The 14,687-nt window shown below is 40.2% G+C and overlaps 1 protein-coding gene across 1 annotated transcript; it reads right to left on the reverse strand.

Moving 5' to 3' along the window:
* Nucleotides 1-1,537: 1,537 nt before the first annotated feature.
* fbln5 (fibulin 5) lies at nucleotides 1,538-14,670 on the reverse strand. The gene is made up of 11 exons (XM_034144328.1): nucleotides 14,398-14,670; nucleotides 14,246-14,300; nucleotides 13,998-14,046; nucleotides 13,256-13,537; nucleotides 9,303-9,425; nucleotides 7,989-8,105; nucleotides 7,623-7,739; nucleotides 6,767-6,889; nucleotides 6,114-6,240; nucleotides 5,118-5,313; nucleotides 1,538-2,242 (listed from the first exon to the last, which is right to left on the reverse strand). Exons 1-11 carry the CDS (start codon nucleotides 14,439-14,441, stop codon nucleotides 2,081-2,083), a joined length of 1,395 nt encoding a protein of 464 aa, XP_034000219.1. The 5' UTR covers nucleotides 14,442-14,670; the 3' UTR covers nucleotides 1,538-2,080.
* Between the last annotated feature and the right edge of the window lie 17 nt (nucleotides 14,671-14,687).

Here is a 14,687-nt window from a genome sequence, read left to right on the forward strand (position 1 = left end):
ATAATTTAATTTCCCTCTTCCCCTTCAATCGATATCCCACACTGACTACATCATCATTATTTATTGATTTATTTAGCACCCTGACTAAACTCAGTGACAGTTATTGTTTTTTTTGGCCCAAAAATATTTGACAAAATCTTTAAAATGTCATATTGATATCATCCCAAAACATTGCTAACATTGGTATGTGCTTTAAAATCAGAGGATAATATCAATGTGTTACTGTTGAATTAAAAACCCATTAAATCCCCTTAATTAAAGGTCCCCTATTATACTGTTTTTCATCAATATATTATAGGTCTCAGATATATATACAAAGCATGTCTCTGAAGTGTTTGGCTCCAAACACCAATCAGATCATTGCAGCATCCCATAATCCCCTCTGTTTCAGCCCTGTTTCCAAAGTGCTGATTCTCTGTCTGTTACTTTAGATGAAAATAAGGAGCCCCTCCCCACGCCCCTCTGAGAGATATTTGGTTAAAAAGAACTCAATGGTGTTCTAGGAGGAGATTCAGGTGATAAGGTGGGGGGGGGGGGGGTTACCTTGGTTGGTGATTGGCTAATGGTTACCCAAGCCAAAACATCGTTATGACGTTTGTCATCAAGTGGCCAAAATCTGATCAGCTCATTTTCAGACAGGTTTTTATATAAATGGATCAGGACAAAAAGAGAGAGAATCTTTGTTCCTGAAACTTTCAGAGTCTCTTTACACAGAGGGGACACATGTTGATGTATAACAGACATGAACAAGTGGATTTTGCATAACAGGTGACCTTTAAGTCTTCAGGAATGTGGTTCTTGAAATCCTAATATGTTGTTTTAAACACCAAAATCCCCCAAATTTGACATACTTCGCAAAAAGATTGTCATATGTTATGGTCACAAATATATATTTTTAAGTTGGCTATAGCACCACAAATTGTTCTACTGCAACCCTAGCATTGGTTACACAGCTCACAAATACTCCAAATATGGTATAGTCCTCCAAAAAGGTTGGTCGAAATCCCCTAATGGCTAAAACCAAGCCCGTCCCCCACATTTTCTTAGAAATTGTAAAAACACTGATTGTTTTTTTTCATTGCAAAAAGAAAACAATAGTGCTCCAAAGTGTGCATTTAATATGCGCCCAGACAACCCAAATTTCATCTGATTTTGACCCATAATTGTATATACATTTTACACCATAATCCCACATTTTCGCTAGTTTCAAAATGTCTGCAAACCTATGCATTAGACGTACTTTTTTTAATGCAAATGTAAATATTGGTTTTTATTGTGCACCCAAATCAAACACATTTTGTGTAGCACCCTTCGAATATGCTAATTCATAAAATGCCCAATTAGTTTTGTGTTCCTCCAAAAACGTTTGTTTATGAAGCAAAAACAACATTTGCTGAAATAATTCAAATGTGTTTTCATTTATCCTCATCCAATATAATCCCCAATATGTGTTTCCCCTACATTTTTGTGATAAAACAGGACATTATACTCCCAAAATAAGGTCATGAGTTCAGTGGGCTGATGCCAGCGACAATTGTGTGGTGAAGACATTTATTGTTCTAAAAAAAACTGTGATCAATAATTCAATTAATGCCTGGCTGTAACATCATTTCAAACATTAACATTGCCACTGCAAAATGCACAATTACACTTCAGCTCAGATATCAAAATCTCATAAAAAAAACAATGTTATGATTCTCAGGATGCAACGACAGCTCTTCAATTTAAGCATAAAAAAAGCAATTTCACAGCTAATCTGAAGAGATGAACATTCACAGACAACTGGGGTGGGGGGGGGGGGTGCAAGTACTAGTGAGGGTAACTTCCATAATTTTTGGGTCATTTTCTAAATATAATATGTCAGAAATTGTACACCATAAACATCCCTCTGTTTCAGAAGTCCATATGGCAGCAATACAAGCTCAGAGTCCATTAAACCAGAGAGGCTTTCCCATCAGCTGATCTTGGCTGAGACTTTATCGGACAAGGATGACATAATGATTTTTTTTTAAAAAGGTGATGCTGTCTCAAACAAACCATTACATCAGCTGATTCTCAGAGGGAGTTCATTTTGAGACGCTCAGAACTTGTGCTCCGCGACAAATATCGTCACGCGAATGATGGAGCTGCCTCTGAAGTTGATGACGTTGTTCACCGTGACCATCTCCAGGTCCAGAACCACCTCCTGAGGACCCGAGATGGGCCGGGACAGAACCAGCGTGGCGCTCACGTTACTGGTTTGCTGCAGAATAAAGAAAAGAAAGGAAAAGAATGTGAGGAATGGAGCACAGGAAGACGATGTGACAGCTGGAGGAGGCGTCGGGGACTTTTCTTATCATGTATACGAGGAACAAACACAAGCACAAAGTCAGGGAAAGTTAATATGTTTTCCATGAAGAGCAAAAGGTCAGGACAAGGTTTGTTTAAAGAGGCCCCTTTATGCAAATATTCAGGTGTATATCAATATGCAGTGTCTCTTCTTTAAAGAGTCCTCTCCTGCTGATGTTCAGGTGTATATCAGCATGTAGTGTCTCTACTTTAAAGAGTCCTCTCCTCCTGATGTCAAGTGTATATCAGTATGTAGTGTCTCTTCTTTAAAGAGTCCTCTCCTGCTGATGTCAGGTGTATATCAGTATGTAGTGTCTCTACTTTAAAGAGTCCTCTCCTGCTGATGTTCAGGTGTATATCAGTATGTAGTGTCTCTACTTTAAAGAGTCCTCTCCTGCTGATGTTCAGGTGTATATCAGTATTTAGTGTCTCTACTTTAAAGAGTCCTCTCCTGCTGATGTTCAGGTGTATATCAGTATGTAGTGTCTCTTCTTTAAAGAGTCCTCTCCTGCTGATGTTCAGGTGTATATCAGCATGTAGTGTCTCTTCTTTAAAGAGTCCTCTCCTGCTGATGTTCAGGTGTATATCAGTATGTAGTGTTTCTACTTTAAAGAGTCCTCTCCTGCTGATGTTCAGGTGTATATCAGTATGTAGTGCCTCTACTTTAAAGAGTCCTCTCCTGCTGATGTTCAGGTGTATATCAGTATGTAGTGTCTCTACTTTAAAGAGTCCTCTCCTGCTGATGTTCAGGTGTATATCAGTATGTAGTGTCTCTACTTTAAAGAGTCCTCTCCTGCTGATGTTCAGGTGTATATCAGTATGTAGTGTCTCTTCTTTAAAGAGTCCTCTCCTGCTGATGTTCAGGTGTATATCAGTATGTAGTGTCTCTACTTTAAAGAGTCCTCTCCTGCTGATGTTCAGGTGTATATCAGTATGTAGTGTCTCTACTTTAAAGAGTCCTCTCCTGCTGATGTTCAGGTGTATATCAGTATGTAGTGTCTCTACTTTAAAGAGTCCTCTCCTGCTGATGTTCAGGTGCATATCAGTATGTAGTGTCTCTACTTAAAGAGTCCTCTCCTGCTGATGTTCAGGTGCATATCAGTATGTAGTGTCTCTACTTTAAAGAGTCCTCTCCTGCTGATGTCAGGTGTATATCAGTATGTATGGCTCCAAAGATTGATGTCTGTAATGGTTCCCTCCAGAATATCCCAGACAGTTGAAATGTACAATAAAAGAGAAAATAAGTACAAATATTTATATAAAAAGCGTCATAAGAAAGTGAAAAATGTGCAATAAAGGGTAATTTCCTATGTAAAATCTCAATGTATCATACCACTGAGTCTTATTACTTCAAAGTGAAAGTATCTTTAAGTGTTTATTTATTAAGAAGATCTGTACCTCCCTAATATATAACACTCTTATTGCTCCATCTACTGGCAGCACAATGCACTGAAGAGTCAGGTGATTCATATTTTACGGGGGGGGGAGGGGGGGGATGTGCCAGTGAATTGTCCGACCGGAAATAAGATATCAATCAATATATCGCAAAATCCACTTTTCCATGTCTCTTCTACATCAACATGTGTCCCCTCTTCTTCATGTCTCTTCTACATCAACATGTGTCCCCTCTTCTTCATGTCTCTTCTACATCAACATGTGTCCCCTCTTCTTCATGTCTCTTCTACATCAACATGTGTCCCCTCTTCTTCATGTCTCTTCTACATCAACATGTGTCCCCTCTTCTTCATGTCTCTTCTACATCAACATGTGTCCCCTCTTCTTCATGTCTCTTCTACATCAACATGTGTCCCCTCTTCTTCATGTCTCTTCTACATCAACATGTGTCCCCTCTTCTTCATGTCTCTTCTACATCAACATGTGTCCCCTCTTCTTCATGTCTCTTCTACATCAACATGTGTCCCCTCTTCTTCATGTCTCTTCTACATCAACATGTGTCCCCTCTTCTTCATGTCTCTTCATCACCATGTGTCCCCTCTTCTTCATGTCTCTTCTACATCACCATGTGTCCCCTCTTCTTCATGTCTCTTCTACATCAACATGTGTCCCCTCTTCTTCATGTCTCTTCTACATCAACATGTGTCCCCTCTTCTTCATGTCTCTCTTCATCAACATGTGTCCCCTCTTCTTCATGTCTCTTCTACATCAACATGTGTCCCCTCTTCTTCATGTCTCTTCTACATCAACATGTGTCCCCTCTTCTTCATGTCTCTTCTACATCAACATGTGTCCCCTCTGTGTAAAGAGACTCTGAAAGTTTCAGGAACAAAGATTCTCTCTCTTTTTGTCCTGATCCATTTATATAAAAACCTGTCTGAAAATGAGCTGATCAGATTTTGGTCACTTTATGATGTCATAACGAGTTTTTGTCTTGTGTAACCATTAGCCAATCAGCAACCAAGGTAACCCCCCCCCCCCCCCTTATCACCTGAATCTCCTCCTAGAGCACCATTGTGTTCTTTGTAACCAAATCTCTCTCAGAGGGGCGTGGGGAGGGGCTCCTTATTTTCATCTAAAGTAACAGACAGAGAATCAGCACTTTTGAAACAGGGCTGAAACAGAGGGGATTATGGGATGCTGCAATGATCTGTTTGGTATTTGGAGTCAAACACTTCAGAGACATGTTTTGTATATATCTGAGACCTGTGATATATTGAGGAAAAACAGTATAATAGGGGACCTTTAAGTATCGCGATAGTATCGTATCGTGGGGAGCCTGGTGATTCCCACCCCTAATAAACCCCATCTCTCCGTGTCTCTGCAGCACTCACCCTCATGTAGAACTCGCGGCCGTCATTGCCCGACTTGATCTGGAAGATGTAGAAGGCGCCGGGGTAGCGCGTGGTGGCCTGCATCTGGAAGATATCTGCAGGCACAGCGCGCCCCGGAGAGAGGTCCATGTGTCGGTACAGAATAGTGAAGGGTTGGTCTCTGCAGGCAGGGTTCTCCGCAGAACACATGCACTGACTGCAGGGAGAACACAATACAAACATCATATTAACACAAACATAAGAAGGTACATTTTAAATTATCTACAATAATAAATACAATTTAATAAAAATATGTATATAAAAATAGATGGTTAAAATAAAATGTGCAATAAAACATAAAATAAAGAAAATTATTTAAAAATGAGAAGGACATGGAAAAATTTGCAAAAATGAATTAAAACAAAGGAATTAAAAGATTAAAATGTCAGATAAACCACAAAATAAAGAAACAATATTTAAATAAACATTAGAAGATAAAGTAAATAGGTGCAGTTAAATATACAATTCAAATATTTATATAAAAATAGCTATCTAAAATAAAAACGTGCAAAAAATAAAAGCAAAATTAAATTCAAACAAAGGAATTCAAAAATAAAAAGGTAAAATTAAATTAAATCGAACAACAATATTTAAATACAAATTATAGGTTAAAATGAGCAAAAAAATCTAATAAAACACAAATACAGTGGAAAAAATGGAAAATTAAATGTAAAATGTGTGAGAAAATAAAAAGGAATACAAATATTTTACAAACGTTACAAGTAGGTATGTGCACATGTGAAACATTTGTATATTAAAAATAATTGCAGTGGTGTTTCAGTACAGCAAAAAGGATGCTGAATTGAACCGTTAAAGAGGGTCAAAGAAGTCCAGTTATGGGGATTAATGGAAAAAAGATGTACATTTTTGGTGTTTACTGACTTACAAAGAGTACATAGAGGCTATGTGGAATTAAATAAACTGATGTTATAAAATGTAATGATATGAAATACTCACTTGTCACCGACTTCAATGTAGGGCGGCTGACACTGAAGAGGGTCCAGGCATGTGTAGCCTCCCTGGAAATTGAAACATACTTGTTCTGTTGTACAGGTGTTGTTACCAGTGTCACATTCATTGATATCTTTAAAATCAAACACACAACAAAAATCAGATCAAAATCAGTTAAATCATCATCATCATCATCATCATCATCAGAGAAAACAGTTTTTTTAAAGTATCAAAATTACACTAAGTACCAATGATTTAACCCCGAAAAATAATGCTAAACATTTTAAGTAAACACATGATAATAATGACAGTTGTTTTTAACATTAGCTGGTGTAAAAATAGACCTATGCCAAAAATATGTTTAACGAGTCTAAATTCTTGCTTTATTTTCATTAAATACATTCATTTAAGCATTGCAGGTGCAAATATAATATTCTGAACCAAATAAAAACACATTTTAGTTGACGGTTCAAAAATATTCTGAGCAAAGATAACAGGATAAAACTATATTTAAATGTTTCTTAATTCACAATACACAACAAGACTAGCTTTATGCTTCATTTTTGTATTCATCGACAGCGACACTGCATTTAAACTGCTGCAAATTGACATAATTATTGAGGATATATTCAGATGTCTTCTGTCCTGTGTGCGTTTACCTTCACAGCTCCTGCCGTCCTCGAACACGTAGTATCCGGGCGGACAGAGGCAGTAGAACGATCCGGGCGTGTTCGCACAATTGTGCTGACACAGAAAGTCAGAGAACTCGCACTCATTCAGGTCTGCAGGGAATCAAAGAAGATTCAGAGAAATCAGAGAAATACTGGGAGAGTGTATGAGGCAACCGTGTACGTGTTATAAAGTATTCACTGATGTAATTACAGTGGTGTAAAGTAACTAAGTGCATTTACTCAAGAACTGGACTTAAGTACAATTTTGAGGTACTTGTACTTTACTTGAGTATTTCCATTTCATGCTACTCTGTACTTCTACCCCACTACAGTTCAGAGGTAAATGTGTACGTTTACTCCGCTATTTAATCCCTTTAGTTACTTTACAGATCTGGATGAATGATGTGAAATATAATCAAGTGTTAAATCAGACTTTAGTTCCACCTGGAGTAAATTCACAAGCTACCCTGCAGTATACAAAGTCATTCAAACTAGCTGCACCTTTACCAGCTTTGAGAACACTTTCATGATCAATCATTATAAAACATATCATATATATTATTCTGAAATGGACCAATCTGCACAATGACTACTTTTACTGTCGCTACTTTCACTATATTTTGATGAGAATACTTTTCTACTTTTACTTGAGGAACATTTTGAATGCAGGACTTTTACTATAACAGAGTATTCCTACACTCTGGTACTTCTACTTTTACTCAAGTACACAATCTGAGTACTTCTACTTTTACTCAAGTAGAAGCCCCGAGTACTTCTCCCACCTCTGAATATACCCCACTAATAGCTGATTTAACCCCATTCGATCAGAAGGAGCTGTTCTCACCTGTGCAGGTAATTCCGTCCACGGCCAGTTCGAAGCCCTCGTCACAGTTACACATGAAGGATCCGTACGAGTTCAAGCAGCCGTGACTGCAGGGCTCCTCCTCACACTCGTCCACATCTGCGGGGACAACACAGTATTTAATAAAAAGCCTAAATCTAATAACAGGATGGTCTCTCTGAATAGGTATTTCATATGTAAACAACTTCTAGCCCCATCAAAACCACTTCTAAAGGAGAGAGATAATCAGAAATGTTTCAAAGTTCAGATACACACTCAAGTCGAGTGATTGAGTGTGAGTGTGAGTGTGAGTGTGAGTGTGAGTGTGAGTGTGAGTGTGAGTGTGAGTGTGTGTGTGTGTGTGTGTACCTTGACAGGTCCTTCTGTCGGTGTTCAGGAGGAATCCGGTGTTACAGGAGCAGGAGTACGAGCCCGGGACGTTAGCACACAGCTGCTGGCAGTAACCATAGCGACATTCATCAATATCTGGACAAACAGAAGTAGAGAAAAACTGGTTATAAATCAAGATATATATATATATATATATATATTGTATATATCAATTCAGGAAATCCTGTTGTTGTTGTTATTGATATATTAAGTAATATATATATATTGAGTAAGTCTGTTTACTGGGAAATAATACAAATCTATCTCGCTTACATTTATTTTATTATCTTCATGATTTCATTAGGTAAAAACTCTGCTCAGCTACTTAGCTGTACAAACCACAAGAGGGCGCTGTCCTAAAGCTTTGGTAGTGTAGGTTCAGGTTGTATTTTATAAAAGTACACACTTGGCTACCGTCTCATTTGTTTTCAGTATTTATACGAAAGCGTAATGGACCACTTTTGCACCTGAACATCAGTAGGAGAGGACTCTTTAAAGTAGAGACACTAAATACTGATATACACCTGAACATCATCAGGAGAGGACTCTTTAAAGTAGAGACACTACATACTGATATACACCTGAACATTAGCAGGAGATGACTCTTTAAAGTAGAGACACTACATACTGATATACACCTGAACATCAGCAGGAGAGGACTCTTTAAAGTAGAGACACTATATACTGATATACACCTGAACATCAGCAGGAGAGGACTCTTTAAAGTAGAGACACTACATACTGATATACACTTGAACATCAGCAAGAGAGGACTCTTTAAAGTAGAGACACTACATACTGATATACACCTGAACATCAGCAGGAGAGGACTCTTTAAAGTAGAGACACTATATACTGATATACACCTGAACATCAGCAGGAGAGGACTCTTTAAAGTAGAGACACTACATACTGATATACACTTGAACATCAGCAAGAGAGGACTCTTTAAAGTAGAGACACTACATACTGATATACACCTGAACATCAGCAGGAGAGGACTCTTTAAAGTAGAGACACTACATACTGATATACACCTGAACATCAGCAGGAGAGGACTCTTTAAAGTAGAGACACTACATACTGATATACACCTGAACATCAGCAGGAGAGGACTCTTTAAAGTAGAGACACTACATACTGATATACACCTGGACATCAGCAGGAGAGGACTCTTTAAAGTAGAGACACTACATACTGATATACACCTGAACATCAGCAGGAGAGGACTCTTTAAAGTAGAGACACTACATACTGATAGTAGAACCACAGTGTTATGCTGCTGTTACTCACCCTGGCACTGCCCCCCAATGAGCCAGTATCCCTCAATGCAGGAGCAGGTGTACCCCCCCTCTGTGTTGATGCACACCTGGGTGGGGTTGCAGTGATGAGTGTTCGTCTCACACTCGTCAATGTCTGCAACAGAGAGGGAGAGGTGTTGTTATAAACTGTGGAACATATGACCAAGATGCAAACTCAGAGGAAATTCATAGTGTCTGTTTTACACTGTTGTTTTATCATTACACTATTTTATTTGTAGTGTTTGTGGTTGCAACTTCAGTGGTCACTCACATTTTTCTTATACCTGGAATGGAATTGTCTGTATTAATAACCTTTTAAAAAAAACTAAACATTTCAAACAAATCTTATCCGTCTCCTCTGAAGCTTATCGGCTCTGTCTGCCCGAAGCTGAAACGCTCTATATAAGGACGTGTGTGTGTGTGTGTGTGTGTGTGTGTGTGTGTGTGTGTGTGTGTGTGTGTGTGTGTGTGTGTGTGTGTGTGTGTGTGTGTGTGTGTGTTAAAGATGAAGACCCTTCAGAGAGGTTCTGAAGGGTAACTGCCTGCCGGTCGGGGCCCCTGTAGCTGTTGGCCGGGGTCCGACTTATATTCTGTTTCCAGCTCATAGAGTCCTACTGTGAACCCTGAAATGTTGAGTACCCCAACGTTATATGTTTAGAAATGTATAGCATAGAAACTGCCGGATGCTAACTTGCATATGTTGGACAATTTGCACATTTGCAGGTTATTGAGGATGGTGAATTCATTTAACCAGAAACAGGCCATATTTGTAGTCCTAAGGGGCTGATTTTCATTCATTTCTGGTCCTTCTTGAAGTTTTAGGGGACTCTGGATCATTAGGATTGGACAGATTGCTCATGTATTTGAAAAGATATTGTCAACAGTAGAGGTGATAATTGTCATCTTGTGCTCTCTATATCCAATGGTCGCAACACGGCTCATGGTTGTCAAAATCTGACCATTCAGACTACAAATATGGCCACTTTTTTGGAACGTAGCCTATGATAATTGTGCAGCAAAGTTATGATCCGGTAGTTTCTATGTGCTGGGGACCCGTACTATACATTTCTAACATAAAACGTTGGGGTACTCAACATTTCTGGGTTTAACAGTGCTAGCAACTAGACTTTTATCCAAACCCCCGCCTCCCGCCTCCCACCCCCTCCTTAAAAGGGCCGGCGGTCCAAGTTGGCACAAAGGTCAGCCCCCCCCCCAACAGACGTTATCAGCTGCCTGTCCAAACACAAAGCGGGGCCCCCACCTACTTCCCCCCCCCCCAACGCTTTTTTCTGCAGAGATCGGTGACTTCATGGTCTGAGAACCATCAACAGAGTGGGTCGTATCCTCATAAGGAAATATTATGATGGCTGTTATGATGAATTGTGTGAGGAATTCAGAGTGTAATCGGAGAAATCGTTAATCTGCAGCAAAAACAACTGGAAGGTGAGGCTGTATTGAAATGTTAACAATGGGTGGTGAGAGCCGGGCTGTCGGAGACTTTTGACTCAGATTGTGTGGACTTTCTCCATGCCTGCAGCTTACTGGACATGCTTTTCAGTAATGTATGAAACCCTGAAAAGCAGAGTTAGTATCAGTAGGAATGGATGGACTGCTACTGGGCACAGGGGTCCTACCGGTTAGGGACACACATATGCAAAATGATCACAGAGACACACAATTATCCAAATAGGACATTATACTGTACATCCAAAACGAGTTCCAAATATGTCACAGAGATGCAAATTCACCAAAATAAGACGTTATAAATCAAAAAGAGATGGAACACAACTCCAGAGACCTGGTTCAAAGATCCAGGAATCAGCTCAGAAAGGGATAAGACTAAAACACCATCATTCAAATTTAGTTTTTAGCACTATCAGAACACTGCTGCATTACTGACACTGATGGAGCGTGGTGCCATTAACTGGAACACAAAGCTGTGTTTGTTGCAAGTTCAGACGGGAAGTCACAGTCTGTGTAATTTCTGCCCCACAGCAGCATCAATCAACAACCCATTACATCACCACACACACACACACTCTCACACACACACACACACTCACACTCACTCACTCACACACACACACAGAGGCTGGCCTGTTCTCCAGGCACAGATTTGGCAACACATGACTTCATGTTTGACACGTTGACGTTGTAGTTTACCCAAACAAGGCTGCAAGCAGAGAAACACTCCATGTTTGTGCATGAGCTTGACTCCAAAGAAATGAAAACTGAGCTATATGTGTACATATTTCCACTCAGTCACGGCTGGTTTATCCCAAACACCCCAAAAAGACTTTAAGGCGGCAACAGCTTGTCCCGGCTGGATACTGAGATGTTTTTCCGCCAGCTGGGGGGGAAATTAAGACACTTATTGTGTGTCTGACAGCTGGAATATGTTGTGAAATTCAACAGAAATAATCAGAAGTTTCGTCAGTTTGAGGCGCTGAAGGCCCCCCAGATGTGGCGCTGCAGCGAGCATCAAACATCTGTCTGTGAGATGTGATGGATGCATGCATTCCACACAAAGTTCAACTATAATCTAATGACTTAGAGCAAAATCTGAGCTTCCTTTAAAAGCGCTGCTGACAAGAATTCCTCTTTTGTATTAGAAGTTTAACACTTTTGTTTGGATGGTTCTTTGTATCTGGAATGGTGCGTTTTATTGTTGCTTGAGTAAATAATGAACATGGCAGGAAAGAAAGTTTCTACAGCTTCAGGCAAATTAGACCAAGTGAAGACTTTTTAAAGCAATTTGGAATTGATTTAAAGACCAATTTACACACATTTCCCCCCCATTTTTACTGGCAATACGAAAGGCAGTTGATCAATTATTTACAGATAAATCTATACAATGGCTCCCAAACCCTTTGGCTAAGACAATCAGTCCTTTGACACATGCCACTTGTTAGCAGAGATTAATTTCCCCTGCAAACTTCTCAGCTGGTTTCATTTAACAGTTTGAAGCCCATTGCGATGTGATATCAGAATGTGATTCGAGTCATTAGGTCTACTTCTCATTTAAGTCCAAATGTGGCAAATCATGTCGAGACCTCAACATTAACTTCTAAGCCAAATTCAGGTCTGAAGTCATCTGTTTTCTGAGTCAGTCAAGTCATCAAAACAGTGACTCAAGTCGACATCTCTGTGTCATGTTGTATATTATTACACAGCTTTGTTGAATACTCCATTCTGATTGGTCAATTTGGACATTTCACAGGTTGTTAATTTTCACTAACAGACCATTGTTAAGGACAACAGCCTGCTGCTAAGGAGAACAGACCGTTGACAGGAGAATAGACTGTTGCTAAGGAGAACAGACTGCTGAGGAACAGACCGTTGCTATGGAGAAAAGACTGTTGCTAAGGAGAACAGACTGTTGCTAAGGAGAACAGACTGTTGCTAAGGAGAATAGACCGTTGCTAAGGAGAACGGACTGCTAAGGAGAACGGACTGCTGAGGAGAACAGACCGTTGCTAAGGAGAACAGACCGTTGCTATGGAGAAAAGACTGTTGCTATGGAGAACAGACTGTTGCTAAGAAGAACAGACCGTTGACAGGAGAATAGACCGTTGACAGGAGAATAGACCGTTGCTAAGGAGAACGGACTGCTAAGGAGAACGGACTGCTGAGGAGAACATACTGCTGAGGAGAACAGACCGTTGCTAAGGAGAACAGACCGTTGCTATGAAGAAAAGACTGTTGCTAAGGAAAACAGACCGTTAGTAAAGGAGAACAGACTGCTAAAAAGAACAGGCTGCTGCTAAGGAGAACAGACTGTTGCTATGGAGAAAAGACTGTTGCTAAGGACAAAAGCTCCCTTTGAAGGAGAAAAGACCATTACTGAGGAGAACAGACCAAGGGACTATGTGCAGTCATATCAATCCACAGAAAGAAGTCGGGTAAATGTAACGTAGTTTTCAGAAGAAGAGTTAAGTTTCTCACCATGACAGGAGCCATCCTCTGCAGGAGCGTATCCCAGAATGCACTGCGCGGTGGACCTGACTCTGGGGTAGCTGGCCTCCACAGACCCAGCCGGGTCGGGGACGAAGGGCTCAGGAAACCCCAGAGATGTTTCAGGGTAGAGGGGCTCCGGCAGGGCGGGGGTCTCGGGTCTGAAGGGCTGGTTGTACAGATTCCTGGGGAGACACAGGTACCCTCCGTTCTGGTTCACACAGCGCATGTCTCCACGGCAAACATCTGGCATGGCGCGGCACTCGTCCACATCTGGAACACAGAGAGCTCTGATGAAGCCATTCCTGCATTTACTGCAGATAAAGGTCTTAATGATAGGCAAAGAGCACTGGAGGACAGTACATTTACTCAAGCACTGCACTTAAGAAAAATGATGAGGTATTTTACTAATATCTGCCACTTCATACTTCTACTCAACTTCAATTCAGAGGTAAATATTGTCTCAACAACATACACTTACATAAATTATTTATTATGCATTACTTCATGTGTTTTGATCTTATGTATAGAGTCTATGGTTTTAAGACAACTTTATTGATACATTGGTGATATACACAACTGCATATATAGTAAAAAGTCCCACCTCTACCAGCTGCAACATTAAAGTGAACAACACAATAATGCATCAATGTTAATATTGCTTGCTATTAATGTGTGTACAATTATTACTAATATATATTATTCTGCATATTGAGTAGCAAAATGTACTCACCTATGCACTGTCTCGACCTGCGATCATAGGCAAACCCTTCTGTGCAGGTCTGAGGAGAGAAGACCAGATACATTTCCATAAAATGTATCCGTTACATTGCATGCATTTTCAACTTTATATACTGTGACAGTTTAATCCGTTTCCTTGTGTCAATAAAACCACATTAAGAGGAGATCTGCAGACAATAAGCATGACTGTAGTCTAAACTGAATGAGATGGGAACACACTAAAGGAAAGGTGTTCATTACCTGTCCGTGTCCAGGCTGGATACAAAGCAGAATAAATACCAGAGCTGCCAACATCCTGCAAAGAGGGAAAGTATTTTAACTCTTCTCAGAGAGGGCAGTAACTCGGTTTAAACACAAAGCAAACTCTGTTACGCAAAGAGAAGATTACTGACCTTGCAGAGGAGCGAAACCTGAAGCCACGTCTTTCATAAAGCATCCTTCCTCAAAGGGGAAAAGAGTTTGACGACCCGTAAATTCTCCCCAAATCCCCTTTATGCTCTCACCACCCCCCCCAACTATGCGCCTTTACGCCAAAACCGACACCGGGGTCTCATGAACGGCAGCAGCTCCGGTGCATGGACTGAAGTTCTGCAGGAATGCCTTCTTCAAAATGGACTGCGATCCGCTCTCTGCTGCACATTATTTAGCAAAATGCAAATTGACCGGCCCCCTCCGAGCGCAC

The sequence above is a fragment of the Trematomus bernacchii genome, unplaced genomic scaffold, assembly GCF_902827165.1.
Source record: "Trematomus bernacchii unplaced genomic scaffold, fTreBer1.1, whole genome shotgun sequence".
NCBI classification, from domain to species: Eukaryota; Metazoa; Chordata; class Actinopteri; order Perciformes; family Nototheniidae; genus Trematomus; species Trematomus bernacchii.

Coding starts and splice junctions, on each gene's coding strand:
- fbln5 (XM_034144328.1), bottom strand. CDS start 14,441: ATGCTTTATGAAAGACGTGGCTTCAGGTTTCGCTCCTCTGCAAG. Junction 14,047..14,245: donor TCCAGCCTGGACACGGACAG/GTAATGAACACC, acceptor TTCTCTCCTCAG/ACCTGCACAGAAGGGTTTGC. Junction 8,106..9,302: donor CATTGGGGGGCAGTGCCAGG/GTGAGTAACAGC, acceptor CTGTTTGTCCAG/ATATTGATGAATGTCGCTAT.